At 39.5% G+C, this 19,213-nt stretch overlaps 1 protein-coding gene across 4 annotated transcripts in view; it reads right to left on the bottom strand.

The window, feature by feature from the left end:
- Window positions 1–949: 949 nt before the first annotated feature.
- Window positions 950–19,213, bottom strand: part of LOC134343457 (protein FAM184B-like) — a 223,521-nt gene continuing 205,257 nt past the window's right edge. For 2 of the 4 annotated variants that reach the window (XM_063042166.1, XM_063042168.1), the window contains exons 13-16: window positions 18,252–18,369; window positions 14,169–14,273; window positions 9,820–10,013; window positions 950–2,368 (exon numbers count right to left, since the gene is read on the bottom strand). In XM_063042166.1, the coding sequence (XP_062898236.1) occupies window positions 2,281–2,368; window positions 9,820–10,013; window positions 14,169–14,273; window positions 18,252–18,369 (505 nt within the window). In that variant the 3' untranslated portion in view covers window positions 950–2,280. The remainder of the gene's footprint in view (window positions 2,369–9,819; window positions 10,014–14,168; window positions 14,274–18,251; window positions 18,370–19,213) is intronic. The other 2 variants (XR_010017230.1, XM_063042167.1) reach the window with 2 other exon arrangements.

Below are 19,213 nucleotides of genomic sequence, written 5' to 3'. Positions count from 1 at the left end.
AGACACCTTTACGAGAATGAAGAGTATACTGACCAATACTAAACTAGGCATGACAACCTGCCTCAGAGTACCGAAATGTTACGTTTATCCAGTTATGTTATATGGCTCAGAATGTTGGACAATATCTAGTAACATGAGGAAACGAATTGTAGCAGCAGAGATGTGGTTTTTGAGGAGGATGCAAAGAATATCATGGATGAAATGAACAGAGCAAACACAAAAAGAGAAATAATGTATGAGATCATGAAAAGTCAACGTAACTTCATTGGACGTGATTAGGAAAGTGGAGTTAGAATGCAAGGTAATTATGGGAAAGATTGAGGGGAAGAAAGCAAGAGGAAGACAAAGACAAATGATGATGGAGACAGCAGCCAGAGAATTGGAAATGAATACCAATGAATTGATCTACTTGACCCGAAACAGGAGTGTGTGAGCCATGGCAGTCAAAGCTCAAAATGGGCACGGCACCTGATGATGATGATAAACGCTGACCCCTGAGGACTCTGATGCTCAGGCAAAGAAATCTCTTGAGTTCAAAATGATTATAACAGGTTCCTGGTCCTCCAGCTTCCAGAAACAATCATTTATTGGCATTTACTCAGCCAACCCCTCACAGAATTTATGCACATCTGAGGTCATATCTCAATCATAACTCCAATGAAGATGAGCCAATCACTAGAAGAACAGGCCAGCCTTTTCATGCCAAGAATTGATCCAACTAATTTACAGCAGAAAGATTCCAAGGCAAGTATACATCCTTGGATACACAGAGGAAAATCACTCCAGGTGGTATTTTTTTACTATCACATCAATTTGTGAGTTAATTCATAATATTGTGGATATAAAGCAGAATAAATTTAGCTTTTAACATATTCCAGTCTTTACAAACTGTTATCAATTTATCCAGTGATCACAAAGGAATTGGTGAATGAATAATTGTTCTGATTAATATAATAGTTGTAGGGTCTGAGGATTTGATTATGTTGATCCCAAATGTTCAACTTGTTTTTAGGTGTAAGTAACAGCATTCTTTCTGAGTTTAGTTGACAATGCTCAAAAACTGTTTCATTTATTTTTGTATATTTACAGCATCATTGCAATTTTAAAAACTGTACAAATAGCACCATGTTCTCTGGTTACAATGCAGCAATATTTCATTAACAAAATCATCACAGTCCTATCCTTCATTAGTGATTACTTTGTGACATTAACAATATGTAATAAGTTTCAATTGTCCATAATTTCAGGCTGGCACCCGCACTGCTTGGGTAGTAATCATCCTGTGCCATAGTTTTATGTACATTCTGCAACAGTGTTATGGTTTACTCAGAATGGTTTCTTTAGATCATTTAAACCTTATAATCATCTCAGAATATAAATTTACCTTCGCAAACAGGATCTTTTTGTTAAAGGAAGAAATCAAAGTCTGATACAAGGGTTCAGTTATGAACAAGGAGTAAAATTTGTTCAATTCTAACATTCAAATAAATGAATATAATCAAATATCAATAAGCAGTCAGTTATTTCCATTTTGTATGATGTTCTTTTGCTGCTAACCCCTTTAGCCAATTCTGTAAATCAACGGCTGCTTTAAGAATGAGGACATGTAAGCTTGCAGTAGTGTGCACAATGTGAAATAACGGCATATAAAACAACACAATTAAATAACAGGACTGTTTTAGTACTGCATTCTGTAACTTTATCTCTTCAATTACTTTACATATGAGGTAGTCTTTCATTTTTGATCTTAATATCTTGCTTTTGAAGTTTATCTACATTTGCTTTTCACTAATTAGTTTAAGATAAATGCTAAAACCATATGTACCAGTACATTTAATAAAAGCACATATTACCTACATTTTCTTTTGAATTAAACAATTTTTCAAAAATTTTCTATATTACCAAAATCAAAATTGACAGTATAAAGTGCAAGAGATTTTTTTTTCAAAGGAATAGCATGCTATCATAGTAGAGCTAATATTTGTATCAGAATCTTGAAGCTGGCAATTTTCCACACAGACAGAGGGACTGGGAGAAACGGAAAGAGGCAGAGAGGGATGGGGAGAGAGAGAGAGAAAGAGATCATTGTCAAACAATATATATTGATTTTTAGATTAAATATGACAGAATTTAATTACTTCATGCTCAGAGCAATATTTATATATGCTGGTGAAAATATTATTACCATTTTAAGATGGAATATCAGAACTGCGAATTGAGAACATCACAAAAATATCTTAAATGAAATTTTATTTTAAAATATGTGCATTTAATTCAGTTCTAGAATGAAAAATATTTAGTGAACCATTCTTGTTGCTGAGGATATTTTCCTTTATTTTCTTGATTTTCGGTGCTATCATTTGTAATGCTGTAATGTGAACAGAAAAAGTTAATTTGCAGTCTGTTAGATATCATGTGATCTTCAACAGCTTGACATAAGAATGATGTCTTAAAAGGGCATTTTAAATGGTCTTTATGTAATTAAATAGTCATAGAAAAGTACAGCACAGAAACAGGTCCTTTGCCACATCTAGTCCGTGCCGAATAATTCAAACTGCCTATTCACAGTGACCTGCACCTGGATCATAGCTGTCCATACCCCTACCATCCATGTACCTGTCCCAAACTTCTCTTAAACATTGAAATCAAGCTTGGATGCACCACTTGAGCTGGCAGATCATTCCACACTCTTGGGGCCCTCCGAATGAAGAGATTTCCCCTCCTGTTCTCCTTAAGCGTTTCACTTTTCACTCCTGACCCATGACCTCCAGTTGTAGTCCCACCCAACCTCAGTGGAAAAAGCCTGTTTGTATTTACCCTAGCTATTACTCTCATAATTTTCTATGCCTCTTATCAAATCTCCCCTCAATTTTCTGCTTCCCAACGAATAAAGTCGTAACTTATTCAATCTTTCCTTGTAACTCAGGTCTTCCAGTTCTGGCAACATATTTGTAAATTTTCTCTGTACTCTTTCAACCTTATATCTTTCCTGTAGGTAGGTGATCAGAACTGTAAACAATATTCCAAATTAGGCCTCACCAGCATCTTAATACAACTTCAACATAATATCCACTCTCCTGTACTTAATACTTTGATTTATGAAGGCCAATGTGCCAAAAGCTTTCTTTACAACTCTGTCTACCTGTATCACCAACTTCAATAAATTATGGGCCTATATTCCCAGTTCCCTTTGTTCTACCACATTCCTCAGTGCTCTACCGTTCACTGTGCAAGACCTACCCTGGTTGGTCCACTGAAATGCAGACAAGTATGAGCTGTTGCACTAAATTCCATCTGCCATTTTTCAGTCCATTTTTCCAGCTGGTCCAGATCCCACTGCAAGCTCTAATAGTCTTCCTTGCTCTCTACACCTTCTGACCCTATGTCACCTATTTCTGATGATTTAATGTGATCATTCAACAACAGAGTGATATCATCCCCTCTGCCTTCCTGCCTATCCTTTAATAGAATGGGTATCCTTGGATGTTAATCTCCCAACTATAATCTTCTTACAGTCATAATTCAATGATGCCTACATCATACCTGCCAATCTGTAACTGTGTTACAAGTTAATCAACCTTATTCTATATACTGTGTGCATTCAAATATAACATCTTTAGTCTTGTATTCACCCTTTAGGATTTTTTCCACCTTTTACATTGCCACAGCTGCAATTTCGTCCTCTCATCAGCCTCCCCTTGCTAGAAATCTCACCACACATTGCATCTGTTTGTAAACCAACTACTTCATCTTCAGCACTATCATTCTGGTTCCCACCCCCCTGCCAAGTCAGTTTAAACACACCTGAACAACTCTAGGACACTGGAGCCCCTCAGGTTCCGATGTAACCTGTCCCTTTTGTACAAGTCATACCTTCCCCAGAAGAGATCACAATGATCCATAAATTGGAACCCCTACCCCTTGTACTAGTTACTCAGCCACACATTCATCTGCCAAATCATCCTATTCTTGCCATCACTGGCACATGGCCCATTCAGCAATCCAGAGATTACTACCCTGCAGGTCCTGTTTCTCAGCTTTCTACCTAGTTACCTAAAATCTGTCTTCAGGACCTCCTCACCTTGTCTACCTATGTCATTGGTGCCAGTATGTAGCAAAACAATATGAGAATGCATGGCACGATCAGAGATATCTCTGGTCCACACTCCTCTCCTATCAGATTCCTTCTTCTCCAGCCCTTTATCTTCCCAACCTATCTGGCTTTACCTATTACCTTTGAACTATCCTCCTTCCCCTCCCCAAACCTTTTTATTCTGGTGTCTTCCCCCTTATTAGTCCTGAAGAATGGTCTCAGTCCCAAACATAGACTGTTTATTCATTTTCATAGATTTTGCCTGACCTGCTGAGTTCCTCCAGAATCTTGCATGTGTTGCTTTGAGTTTCCAGTATCTGCAGACGTTCTCATGTTTATAACATTGACTCTTAACTATTTTTCATAGTTTTAATATTCAGGGGAGTGAAAATGCTGCACTTAATTACAAAGGCTTAGTCATGATAAAATCTTGTCTTTAACTTCCTAACGTGTCTGTGATGCTAATGTTTTCATAATGGTTTTGGGAAGGAGATTATAGCATATTGACTAAACAGTACTGAAGAAATGGGAATATGTTACTTGGGATTGAAATGGAATATTGGTCCTTTTGGTTTTCTCTGATTGAACCTACAGAGTGGATGGTGAAATTACGTTGGCCTTTAATTGCTGCAGCACATCGTATTGGTTGACATTTTGCATCAAAAGGGTGTTGTCAATGCAGGGAATGTTTTGTCAGTATGCAGCTGGTCAATTTTGCAGATGTTTCTTTCAATATGATTGGTGGATCTTTCATCAAATTCCTATTGAGATGTAGGTGACAGAGTTTTCATTTTACTCTTGCAGCCATAGTGTTTATGGTCTTCAGCCAATGGAAAAATCCCCTCAACCACCTCCAAGATGTTGATAACAGACATCCTTTATTATTGGGCCCTTATTTTCCATATTTGAAATGGTATTACAAGAGTGTTGCTTGACATACATTCACAGTGCCTATAAAAATTATTCATGTTTTATTGTTTTACAATATTGAATCACAGTGGATTTATTTCGGCTTTTTTGACACTGATCAACAGAAAAAGACTCTTTTGTGTCAAAGTAAAAACAGATCTCAACAAAGTGATCTAAATTAATTACAAATATAAAACACAAAATAATTGATTGCATAAGTATTCATTCTCTTCGAGTCAGTATTTAGTAGGTGCACCTTTGGTAGCAATTACAGCCTTAAGTCTGTGTAGATAGGTCTCTATCAGCTTTGCACGTTTGGACTCTGTAATTCCCCCCCCCCCCCATTCCTCTGTACAAAACTGCTCATGTTCTGTCAGATTGCATGGAGATCGTAAGAGAACAGTCCTTTTCAAGTCCAACCACAAATTCTCAATTGGATTGAGGTCTGGACTCTGACTTGGCCTCTCCAGGACATTACCTTCATTGCTTTTATGCTATTCTTGTGTAGGTTTGCCATTTTGCTTGGGGTCATTGTCTTGCTGGAATTCAAATCTTCTCTCAAGTCTCAGTTCTCTTGCAGATTGCATCAGGTTTTCCTCCAGGATTTCCCTGTATTTTGCTGCATTCATTTTACCCTCTACCTTCGAAGCCTTCCAGGGCCTATTGCAGTGAAGTATCCCCACAGCATGATGCAGCCACCACTATGCTTCACAATAGGGAAGGTGTGCTTGTGATGATGTGTAGTGTTTGGCGTATGCCAAATATAGTGTTTAATCTGATAGCCAAAAAGCTCAATTTTGGTTTCATCATACCATAGAACCTTTTTCCAACTGACTTCAGAGTCTCCCACATTCCTTCTGGTGCAAACTAGCCAAGATTTCATGAGGTTTTTTTTTCAACAGTGGCTTTCTCTTTGGCACTCTCCCATAAAACTAAGTCTGGTGAAGCACCTGGGCAACAGTTGTTGTATGTGCAGTCTCTCCCATCTCAGCCACTGAAACTTGTAACTCCTCCAGAGTTGTCATACATCTCTTGGTGGCCTCCCTCTCTAGTCTCCTTCTTGCACGGTCACTCAGTTTTTGCGGATGGTCTGTTCTAGGCTAGTTACAGTTGTGCCATGTTCTTTCCATTTCTTGACGATTGACTTCACTGTACTCCAAGGGATATTCACTGACTTGGAAATGTTCTTGTATCCATCTCCTGACTTGTGCTCTTCAATAACCTTTTCACAGAATTACTTGGGAGTGTTCTTTTGTTTTCATGCTGTAGTTTTTGCCAGGATACTGACTGATACAGGTGTATTTTTATTACAATCAATTGAAACACTTTGACTGCACACAGGCCTCCAAAAACAGATCTCCCATCTAACTAATTATGTGACTTCTAAAACCAATTGGCTGCACCACTGATTATTTAGTGTGTCATATTAAGGGGGGGATGAATACTTGTACAATCAATTATTTTGTGTTTTGTATTTGTAATTAATTTAGATCTCCTTGTAGAAATCTGGTTTCACTTTGACACGGAAGTCTTTCTGTTGATCAGTGTCAAAAAAGCCAAATTAAATCCACTATGATTCAATGTTGTAAAACTATAAAACATGAAACATGCTGGCATTCATAGCAAGAGGATTCGAGTACAGGAGCAGGGAGGTACTACTGCAGTTGTACAAGGCCTTGGTGAGACCACACCTGGAGTACTGTGTGCAGTTTTGGTCCCCTAATCTGAGGAAAGACATTCTTGCCATAGAGGGAGTACAAAGAAGGTTCACCAGATTGATTCCTGGGATGACAGGACTTTCATATGATGAAAGACTGGATCGGCTAGGCTTATACTCTCTGGAATTTAGAAGATTGAGGGGGTATCTTATTGAAACGTATAAAGTTCCAAAGGGATTGGACAGGCTAGATGTAGGAAGATTGTTCCCGATGTTGGGGAAGTCCAGAATGAGGGGTCACAGTCTGAGGATAAAGGGGAAGCCTTTTAGGCCCGAGATGAGGAAAAACTTCTTCACACAGGGAGTGGTGAATCTGTGGAATTCTCTGCCACAGGAAACAGTTGAGGCCAGTTCATTGGCTATATTTAAGAGGGAGTTAGATATGGCCCTTGTGGCTAAAGGGATCGGGGGTATGGAGAGAAAGCAGGTACAGAGTTCTGAGTTGGATGATCAGCCATGATTGTACTGAATGCTGGTGCAGGCTTGAAGGGCCGAATGGCCTACTCCTGCACCTATTTTCTATGTTTCTATGAAAACTTCCAGGGGGCGGTGTATAGGTTTAATAGGTACTGTAGCTTGTTTGGGTGTTATCCAGACATATTTTAGGTTATTATGTGCAGCATTGTTATCAGAGGAGTTGTAAACATTTCCACTCTTTAAAAAAGGGACATCATGGGAAATGGGCAAAAGACATTGTGTAGATGATAGGTCCCTGAGAAACTTCTATAGTAAAGTACCACAGCTGTAATAGTTGCCTCACAACAAGAACTACCACCTTTCTTTGTGATAGCTGGGTTTCTAGCCATTGAATTGTTCTATTCTCAGTGGTGCCATTACATCTTGGTACCTATTTTGACTGAATGGAGCATTGATTTCAAAAAGCTGTGTCCGTTCTCGTATTCTTAGCTATGCCTATCTCTTCGTCAGGCTTGCGGCTGATAATGTTGGGCATGATGGCTGATGAAACTTGAAAGCACTGCTGATGACTCTTACAACTGATGAGAGGAGGCTGACAGGATGTAATAGACTATGTTAAAATTTTTCTGCTTTTGCTAGCTTGACTGCTCCAGAGTAACCCAACACATTGCAAGATGAATTTTGTCTATTTCCTGGACTACTGCTCTGACCACCACCATGACTTTCCCCTATACCAACTCAACGCAGGTAGCACAGGTAAGAGTTTCCTTTGGCTTGCCTTTCACCTCAACAGTTTTCTCATCCAGTGCATCATCCTTCCACATAATTTTTGCCAGTTGCAACAGAATCCCTTCACCATCTTCCCCTCCCTACTATTTCCTGCTTTCTGCAGGAACACACTCTCACTTTCCATGACGCCCTGGCTTGCTAATCCCTGTGTCCAACCCCTCCCCATTCCCTTGAACTTTTACTTGCAACTTCAAGAGGGATATGTCTCTCTCTACACCTCCTTCACCATCATCTCGAGACTTAGACAGCCCTTTCATATCAAAATTCACATTCACAGCCTCCAACCTCAGTTACTACACTTGGTGTTCTCAAAGTGGCCTCCTCAACATCAGCATGAGCGTGTGTAAACTAGGTGACCATTTTTTAGAACATTCATGCTCTGTCTGCAATGGCCGTCCTGATTGTCAAGATGCATGTCATTTCAACACTAACATCTCTGCCCTCTGCATTCTCTACTGCCTGGATGAGGCCCAATGCGGGCTAGAAGAACAATCCTTCATTCCTTCAGGTGTCAACAACCAATGGTATGAACACCAAATCTTCAGACTTCAGGTAAGCTGTACCCCTTCTCTGCTCCTTTCTCTCTCCTTCTAATTTTCCCCTCCTCCACCTGGTTCCATGGGCCTATCAATCACCTACTTCACTGCTTCTCCTATCTTGTCCCCCATCATTTTTCATCTCAGCATTCCTCCCTCATTTGTTTCATCTTCCTGACATCAGGTTCCAGCATTTGCAACCTGCTATGTTTCCACTTATTATCTTCTAGTCTCAACCTCCCACCTCTCCTTTCTGCCCCCAACTTGGCTTCAGCTGCCCACAATCTCCCTCATTTTTTGGTTCCACCATTTTACCTGGGGTCTAGTTCCCTTCCTGTTCTAGGTGTCTGGAACAATAAACACCACAAACCTAATACTTGACATTTTTCTACTGTCAATGCACATTTAAAATAGAAGCAATCAACTCAGATAATAAAGTACCTAACACCAAAAAATGTTGTAAGAGAGGTTTAAGGAGGATAGGACAGTGAAATCATTTAGTAAGGGAATCCCAAAGATAAAGATCTTACCAGCTGAAGTGAGTGAAATGAGGATGCCCAAAAGGCCAGAATTGGAGGAGTGTAGACATAAGAGTGAAAAGATGACAGATTACAAAGAGAAAAATTGTACCCAGTGCCCTGGAGGGATTTGAAATCAATCAATCCATTAATTGTGACTCAAGGCAGGAGACAGTCATGCCATGTATAAAACACATTGAGCCATGAATTCATAGGAGTTATAGAAATAATCAAGCAGGTGGCTGAGGAAGGCACTGTGGAGGGTTCAACCCCAGAGAAGTTTGGTACTGATGTAGTCAAACAGTGTATCACATATGAATAGACAGTGTTAACAGATGGTCCAGGTATGTGAAGTCAAGTTCGTCTCTGTCAAAATGATACTGAAGTTGCAAATTGTTTTGCTCTGTTAGACCCTTGGAAAGAAGAGAGCCAAAGCTGATGGTGAGGCAACACTGCTTATAGCAAGGATTGGAGAAGATAATGTCAATTTTAACAGAAGAAAATTTGTTCATCTTGTAATTCAGGGGTTCCTTTCTTGGGTCTATGGATTCCCGGTTAATGGTAGGTGTCCAAGGCATAAAAAAGGGTGTAAACCCCTGCTGTAATTGATGTTAGATGGTCTGACTATTTTGTGGCTACGATGGTGCCGATAGAGGTGGTGTTCCAAAGTCTTTGGGCTGTCATTGTGACTGTCTGTCAAAACCGTTGGCTTAATTACATAATGTTTGGTTGCATTCCTGTGAAGCATCTTAAAAAGGATCTATGTAAATAGATGGTAGAACCTGTTGTTAGATTACATATGTATAACACCAAAAATCAATACAAGATTCAATGCATTACCTTGGGGCTGGTTTTGATGGCTGGACTTGTAGAAATATTCTTGATGCACTGTTGAGATTTTGGTCCAGGCTCGGAGATTTAGTAATCACAGGAAACTTACTGATCGAACATGATTCGGAGTTTGGAAAGCTTTTCTCACATGAACTTAGGTTTGGAACACTAACCACCCGGACTGGTAAATCTTCTGTTCTCTTCTAAAATTCAAGTTCATAAAAAATACCTGTTATTAAATCTCATTAATTACATCTTGCGCTGTAATTGTTTTAATGAAATAGTTCTATCATTGAAATGTTCCCACAACTTATGGACTCACTTTCAAGGATTCTTCATCTCATGTTCTCAATATTTATTGCTTATTTATTTATAATTATTATTTCTTTCTTTTTGTATTTGCTCTGTTTGCGGTCATTGGCACATAGGGTGAACACCGAAACTGGTGCAACCTTTCATTGATTGTATTATGGACTTAGTGAGTATGCCCATAAGAAAAAGAGTCTCAGGGTTATATATGGTGACATGTATCTACTTCGATCATAAGTTTACTTTGAACTTTAGATTTTATCCTACATATAATCTCAGAACAACTCAGCATTATTAATATGCAAATCCCTGGCAATTTTTGGTTGAGTAGATGCCCAGTGATCTGTGAAAATGCTACCTTGCCTTTAAATTCTTAGCGATTTTCATGAAGCGGCTATATTTGCACATTAAATGTCCAAGTGAACATGCCATAGGAATTCAAGTTAAATAATTTTTAAAAAACAGTATAAATACCTCATCTGGCAACATGAGGGAAAAACTGCCAACCGACCTCCCTTGTCCATCTGTGGTACTTCATTAAAGCTACGAGTTGTAGGATACTTTAAACATTTCGAAAGTAGCCTTATCCTTGCTTTCATTTCCTCTCTCTTATTCCTGACTTTCTTTTAGATTTCTTTGCTCTATTGGGCTTGGCATTGAATTCATTCCCTCGAATATATCTTTGTTTATCTCTATCCTTCCTCAGTTTATTTCTCAAATGCATAATCTCCTAGATGATCTATTGTTCACTGAGTCCTATAATGCCCTATTTTCACTCACCATACTGTTTTTCTTGCAGCTCAAACCTAAATAATTGGAAACAATGCTGATATTAACATGCATGAAGCCCATAATAGTAAAATCTAGACCAGCAACAGCCAAGTCTGTGCTGGTGTTTCAAAAGTTCAAAGTAGAATTAATTATCAGAGTACATACACGTCAGGACATACAACCCCGAGTTTTTTTCTGTGGGCATACTTAGCAAATCTATAGAACAGTAACCATAAACAGGATCAATGGACAACAAACTGTGCCGATGCAGATGTAAATAAAGAGCAAAAAAAATCCCAGCATGAAATAACAAGAGTCCTTAAATGAGTGTTCAAGAGCCTGATGTTTGAGGGGCAACTGTTCTTAAACCTGGTGGTGCGAGTCCTGAGGTACCTGTACCTTTTACTTGATGGCAGCAGCGAGAAAAGAGCATGGCCACCCATGGGCGATGGGGATCACTGATGATGGATGCTGCTTTACTACGGCAATGTATCATGTAGATGTGCTCAATGGTTGGCAGGGCTTTGCCCATGATGTAATGGGCCAAATTTACTAACTTGTAGGATTTTCCACTCAAAAGGTATTGGTGTTCCCATTCCAGGCAATAATGCAACCAGTCAGCACACTTTCAATCACACATCTATAGAAGTTTGCCAAAGTTTTTGATGAGATGCCAAATCTCTGCAGACTCCTGAGGAATTAGAGGCACTGTAGTGCTTTCTTCACATTTACATTTAAATAACAGCATGCCATCACTGGTGGTCACTTGTCAATAAAAGGTTATTCATGGTCTTTGCTAATTTTATTATATAAATGCACATCAAGTAATTAGGTTGGATTAGATATGCCACTGGTATTTACATGAATATTCTTTTCATTATCTTGCCTGGCCCACTGAGTTCTTCCAGCACATTGCTGCATAAAATCTTTCTGTGCCAGATTAACAGAAATTAATCATATAAATTCAGTTGGTACTATTTCAGAGACTGCCTTATCTGCTGAGTATTTCAAGCATTTTCAACTTTGAAAGTGCCCGTGTGATGGTGACGTATGTAAGAGAGGGACGAATCATCTCACTGTGCTTGCTCAGGTGTGATGGGACAGAGGTATGGATCATTAGATATCAAAAGGGTTAACAGCGCTAGCCAAAGTAAGATTGTAATAAGACAAGTGGTTTGTAAAAAGGTACAGAGGAGTTGCTGAATGATGGAGTGTTCATCTCGGAAGTGAAGCCTTCAGTCCATCGTGTCCATGCTGACTATTTTGCTGGTCATTACTAATCCCATCTGCCCACATTAAATGCATATCCTTCAATGCCTTGCCTATTTAAGTGCATGGTAAGCGTCTTTTAAAGATGCTGATTGTGTTTTTTTCCCCCTGATTCCATCACCTACTCTCAGCATGCTCCATGTATCAACCATTTTCTGTGTTTAAAAATAAAGGAGGCTTTCCATTCAAATCTGGAGCAGCTGGAAAAATGGCAGATGGAATTTAACGCAGATAAGCGCGAGGTGTTGCACTTCATTAGGACCAACCAGGGTAGGTCTAATACCGTGAATGGTAGGGCACTGAGGAGTGCGGTAGAACAAAAGAATCTTGGGAATACAGGTCCTTAATTCATTGAAACTGTCGGCATAGATCGATAGCGTCATAAAGAAAGCTTTTTGTTCATTGGCCTTTATAAATCAAAGTAATAAATACAGGAGATGAGATGTTGTGTTGTTGTATCAGACATTGATGAGGCTTAATTTGGAGTAGGTAGGTGTAGGTTTGGTCACCTACCTACAGGAAAGATGTAAACAAGGTTGAAAGAGTACAGAGAAAATTTACAAGGATGTTGCTGGACTGGCAGATCTGAGTTATAAGGAAAGATTGAATAGGTTGGAACTTTATTCCTTGGAACTTAGAAGACTGAGGGGAGATTTGATAGAAGTATACAAAATTGAGGGGTATAGACAGGGTAAATGTAAGCAGGCTTTTTCCACTGAGCTTGGGTGGGACTAAAACCAGAGGTCATGGGTGAAAGGTGAAATTTTAAGGGGAATATGAGGGGAAACCATTTCCCTCAGAGGGTCATGAGAGTGTGGAATGAGTTGTCAGTGCAAGTGGTGCATACAAGCTTGATTTCAATGTTTAAGATAAGTTTGGAAAGTTACGTGGATGCTAAGGGTATGGAGGGCTATGGTCTGGGTGCAGGTCAATAGACAGCAGTTTAAATGGGGCTGTTTCTGTGCTGCAGTTTTCTATGCCTCTTTCTCCTTTAAAGCACCTTTGGCTTCCCTTAAACCCATATCCTCTTGTTTTTGATATCCTTACCACAGAAGAAGTATCCAGATTATCTACTACTTCAGCCTCCTTCAACTCAGGGGGAAAACAACCTTATCAATCTTCCCTAATCCTCAAATTCAGTAACATCCTGGTGAACCTGCTCTGTACTCTTACCAGCTCAACCACATCTTCCCCAGTGTGCTGAATGGAACTGCTCACAATAGTCTAAGTGGGATCTAACCAGTGTTTATAGTCTATACCCAATCTAAAAAAGGTTAGCATGTAATATCTCTTCACCGCCCTTTGGACTTGTGTTGCCACAATAACAGAAGAGAAAAAGGAAAATCAGGCACAAAAATGTGTTTTTTTTAAACTTTTATTGAACTGAACTAGAATGACATAGGAGCCGAAGGGAAATGCTTGGCCTAAAGAATTAGAGTGTGATGAAATAAATGAGTTATGTCTTTGAAGTGGGAGTGTACAGGAGGGGTTGAGGAAAGATTCAGTCGGACCTGGTATGGGAAATAGAGTATAATACTACCTTGAAGCATTGGATAATTGAAGGGGGCAATGATGACTAAGTTCAGTACATAGCAGGAATATTTTTCTACTTTCCTTAGCCCTGGAATGGTTGAACCTCCTTCCTGGGTTACATTAAATAGTCCCTCTCCTTACTAACTGAAGTCATTGTCTTCAAAGAACTTTAGCTCTGGATATTAAACTGGCCGTACCTCCTCTGTGTGACCCCCCCCCCCCCACCTGCCATAGAATCTCTTCCACACAGCCACTGAAGTGAGAGTACAACATTGTGGAGGGAATTTTGTGGCCTTAAAATTGCACTTCCTATTCAATAACACTCTAACATCAAGTTAATAAGCACTTAACACAACAATGTAGTATGCAAAATGCTTCCTTTTACTTACAAATTTGTAATTATTAATCTCCATCTAATTTCACTGCTAGAGATGCCATATCTTCCACATATTTAACAGATTGAAAAAACAATTTACCTTCATGTTTGAAGTGAAGCTTCCAGGTGTAGGAGTTCTGATAAAAGATCTATTGATGTTACTTTCACTGTTTGCCAAGGGAATTTGCTTAAACCTCCTGTCATCCTATCAGTTAGATGGAACACAGTTATGATAGATGAAAGTTATGAGTTTGCAAATAAAACTTATTTACTTTAAAAAAAATCTCAAAGTCATAAAAGACTTTAGGATCAAGAGAAGGTTCCACTTTGAGGTTTTAAGATGGTGATATGAAAAGATGGCTGGAGGTTAAATGCAGCGAGCAGGAAATTTTCAGTTCTGTAACTTTTTGTGGGAACTGGAATGATACAAAGACACAGAATGATGCCCAAGTGAACCTGAAGGATATTGTGCTGCATTTAAAGCTTCAATAACCAAAGCTGCTGAAAACAAGATACTGTCAGCATTACTATTGTGCCTCCAGGCGTTAAAAGTGGAGCTGAAAAAGCGCACTTCTTAGACAAAACCAGAATTGTTTTTGTAGGATGAAACTCAGTGGGCTACTAAAAGATGAGTGACCACATCTTTATCTGAAAACTGACTTGGTGGATTCAGCTTTCATCTTTAATGCTCTTGGAATAGAGTTTTATGCATGATAAGCTATGTACTGGAATATGGACGAACAATATGGGTGGTGATATTAGGGTTGTGGCTGTGGGGACAATGAGCATGACTGAATACTCCTGAAATTCTGCTATACAGTATTGAGTGCTGCAAATTTTTAAGGTTGTTTCTAAAAGCACCCTGATTCTGTGCAATTGATGCCACTGGCTTGTTTGGAAGATAAAGCTGCTGCACTGATGTACTGCAGCTGATTCACACAACTGTAGGATTCTGAAATTGGTAAGTGTTCCTGGGGCCTGATGACAAGTGCTCATGAAGTCTACAATAAGTCCTTGAACCTACCTTTCCCCATTGCAAAAACACTGCTGAGAACCTGCAAAGAAATTATGCCCCTGGCATAATGATTCCAGACAAAATTTAAATAAGCAATCTCTACGTAAATGCAGCACACCAAATTGAAAGAAATACAATTGAAATACATCTTCACATCTAAGCCTTTTAATTTAGTACGCTGCATTTGCACAGAAACAAAATATAGTTTGACGGGCAAAAGACCGTAAGATATAGGAGCAGAATTAGGCCATTCAATCCGTCGAGCCTGATCCACCATTCCTTCACATAGCTGATCCTGGATCCCACTCAAACCCATACACCGGCCTGCATGCCATAATCCTTTGATGCTCTGACCAATCAGGAAACTATCACCTTAAATATACACACAGACTTGGCCTCCACCGCAGTCTGTGGCAGAGCATTCTACAGATTTATTACTCACTGGCTAAAAAAAAAATTCCTCCTTACCTCTGTTCTAAAGGGTCACTCCTCAATTTTGAGGCTGTGTCCTCTAGTTCTGGAGACTCCCACCATAGGAACCATATCTCTACATCCACCCTATCTAGTCCTTTCAACATTTGGTAGGTTTCAATGAGATCCCCATGCATTCTTCTAAATTCCAGTGAATACAGGCACAATTCTGCTCCTGTGTCTATGGCCACATTGCAGAACACCTCCATTCAGTTTACAAAAATGACTGGGCTTCAAGTTACCAGTCACTTTGATTTATCCCACTGTAAGTATTCCACAGAGGCTCAATGTAAATGCAAGGAACAGCATCTCCTCTTCCCACTGTTTCCATTATAGCTGTCAAGAATCAAGAATGAATTCTATCATTCCAGGTAAAACAGCTTTTACATTTTGTATTAGAACTGAATTGTCACTTAAAATTGAAAATTGTACTTTTTATTCCTCCATGAATACTGCCTGACCTGCTGGGCATTTGTTTTTGTTTCTGATTTCCGTAACTTTTTTTGCTTTTGATCAATTTCTTCATGGGTTTTGGGTATTCTGCACCAGCCCTCTTTAAATAAAAGGATATCACCAAGATTTCGATGCCAGGGACATTACACAAAATGGAAACGCTTTTCTCCATCAATGACATCTTGCACCTTGGTGAACTTGTTTCACAGGTTCTGTGTTTCATAACTCTGCTGGGAGCTGGTGAATTTTTGGGTTGAATGTACCCTAAGTAAATGAGTGATGGTCAAGAATATGAAAGCAATGGATAAGGCTAAGAAACAACACACACAAAATGCTGGAGGAACTCAGCAGGCCAGGTAGCATCTACAGAAAAGAGTAGAAAGTCTACGTTTCAGGCTGAGACCCTTCATCAGGACCGGAAAGGAGAGATGAGAAGTCAGAGAAAGAAGGTGAGGAGAGGAAGAATTACAAGGTAGTAGGTGATGGGTGAAACTGGAAGAGGGGGAGGGGTGAAGTATAGAGCTGGGAAGCAGATTGGTGAAAGAGGTAAAGGACTGGAGAAAGGGGAATCTGACTGGAGAGGACAGAAGGTCATGGAAGAAAGGAAAGGGGCGGAGCATCAGAGGGAGGTGATGTGCAGGTGAGTAGATAAGGTGAGGGAGGGAAATGGGAAAGGGCTTCCACTGTGAGCTTGGAAAAACCTCGGGCCTGCAATACAGTAGATGGGAGGCAAAGTGACCATACTGGCTTATTCCAATGCCAGAGTGCGAAAAAACAATTCTCTGGCATGGATGGAGTAGTGAAGACAAAATCTGCCTCTTGACAACAATGCTTGGAGCATGGTTTTGTCATAAGGAGCATTCTACTTTGTAGGAGACCTGATTCAGATTATATTATCATGCAAACAAGAGACTGAACTAATGTTAAAATGACGTGCTAATGAAGGATACAGATCGAGTGTTGGACTGCTCACCACTTAATCCACTGACAGTATAGGTGAATTAGCATGGATACAGATCAAGTTTTGAACTGGTCACCACTTAATTCACTGACAGTATAGGTGAATTAGCATGACTGTCCTTTCCCAACCAACATCCACAGCCGTGAAACCCTAGCTATATTCATCTGGTTCCCTTGGGTTAGCTGCATAATTCACACCAGAATCCTGAAACTGACTCTGTCCCAAACTCTGTCATGGTAGACAACCAGTATTCCCTTGAGTTAGAGTGGTATTTGCAGTTTTTCTTTTGAGCTTTGAAGTGCTTGAAGAAAAATTGTAAATACCCCTCTAACTCAAGGGATTCACTGTTTCATGTCAACTGAAAGTGAAAAAGAATGAATAGAATGGTGCTGAGAACTAAACGCCTAGCATAGTTGGCAGATAGAGCACACCACCCTGGAAACTACACACTAGCCAAGGGGCACCATCTGCCCCATCTGTGAATAAATCTGCATGTCCTACGTCAGTCTCCCTGATAACGCCAGAACCATCCTCCATCCATAATTATGTAAATGTGAACAACAACTGCAATACTTCAACAACCAAATCATTGGAGAGAGGTTAGGGAAAAAAACAAAAGTCACACAACACGATATTAGTTATCATGATTATCAGAATTGAAATCCTTAATAATCACAATGTGATTATAAGATTGAAGCATTACAGTATTGGCAGAAGAACTGCTTGAAGGCTTGGGAGTTGTGCCCTAAATTGGTACATATTTCAATTTGCAAACAAGTGCAAGCACTGAAATCTGCAAACCCCTTTTATCTTGTCAAATTCGAGCAAGGAAGAGAACCAGTACCGTCACAAACCAGTTAATTGCACAGTCTCCACAGAACATTTATTTCAGTGATAGATAAGTGAACTACATTTTGGTGACACAGATCTTCTATTTGAAGCATGACAGCTATCATTGACGAAGATAACTCTTTCTCTCATGAACTATACTTGAACTTCTAAGAGGCCTCCATAAAGGTTTATTGTACAGAATAGCAGCCCAACCAGCATGATACAAATTTTGAAAATGAGATTGAAGAAATTTTCTGTTAGAAACACCACATTTTCGGTCTTGAGAAATTTTCTATGCATAAAATGTAGGATATTTCAATATGCTTTTTAATTAAGAAGTAAACCATATTAGCTGAATGGGAACTGAGGATTTTTTTTCTGCCTGGAAGAATATAGGTCAACATTTTGACTGCTTGACTCTCATTGAAATGTCCCAAATTGTAACCACTTACCAAGAGTTTTTTAATAACCTGATCACGTTCTGATAGCTTATCTTGAAGCTTATTAATGAGGTGCAAATCTTCTGGTTTGGATTCATGCTTTTTTGATTTTTCTTCGATTTCTTTCAGTCTGCAAATGATTGCAAGTTTTACAGAGTTTGTTATGAGTCATTTATAAGCAAATTGGTGTAATTAATTATGCTGTCACTCGACAGGAGTTTGCACAAGGCAAGATAAATAAAGTTGGATGAGTTATTTTATCCTGTGGCGAAAATATCTTGGCAGGTTTATATTTCATGCACCACGTACTCAGATGATTTCACCACTGCACATAGGTGTTTTTTTACACGGTAAGTCACAGTTAAGAAAAGGTTTTAAAAAAAGCCTCAAATTCTAATGGTGTCATGTTAATAATGTCTTGTCAAAAATGTAGTTCTCATATTATATAGCAACAAATGAAGCCCTCTAGCCTATTTTGGCTCTCCACTATGCTGTCAATCTATTCCTCCACATATTCTCCCTCACACGCCCATTAACTACCCGCTAATACTCCTAATACTCCTACCACTACTCAGATTAGGGGTAATTAGCATTGCCTATTGACTTTAGAACCAGCACATCTTTGGGCTGTCGGAAGAAACCGGAACACCCAAGAGGAACCCACCTAGCTACAAAGAGCACAAACTCCACACCTCAGAGGCAGAGGGTAGAATTGAACCCAGGTTGCTGGAGCTGTGCGATAGCTGTGCTTCCCGCCACATTGCCAATCTACTTTCTTTGAAACACTTTTATAGATCATCCCTTATTATAACTGGCAATGAGCAAAACTGAGTTGCTTGTTTGGTCGGTTCAGAGAGGATTTAAGAAAGAATCGATCACATTGGTTAGGAAGAAGTTAGAATGAACAAGACTGGGTCAGAATTGCAGAACTCTCACCACCTCCCGCCCCCCCCCCCCCGATGACCATCACACAG

Source organism: Mobula hypostoma, chromosome 3 (assembly GCF_963921235.1).
Source record: "Mobula hypostoma chromosome 3, sMobHyp1.1, whole genome shotgun sequence".
Taxonomy (NCBI): Eukaryota; Metazoa; Chordata; class Chondrichthyes; order Myliobatiformes; family Myliobatidae; genus Mobula; species Mobula hypostoma.
Note: the sequence above shows the minus strand (reverse complement) of the source record. Positions and strands in the feature narration are given on the sequence as shown.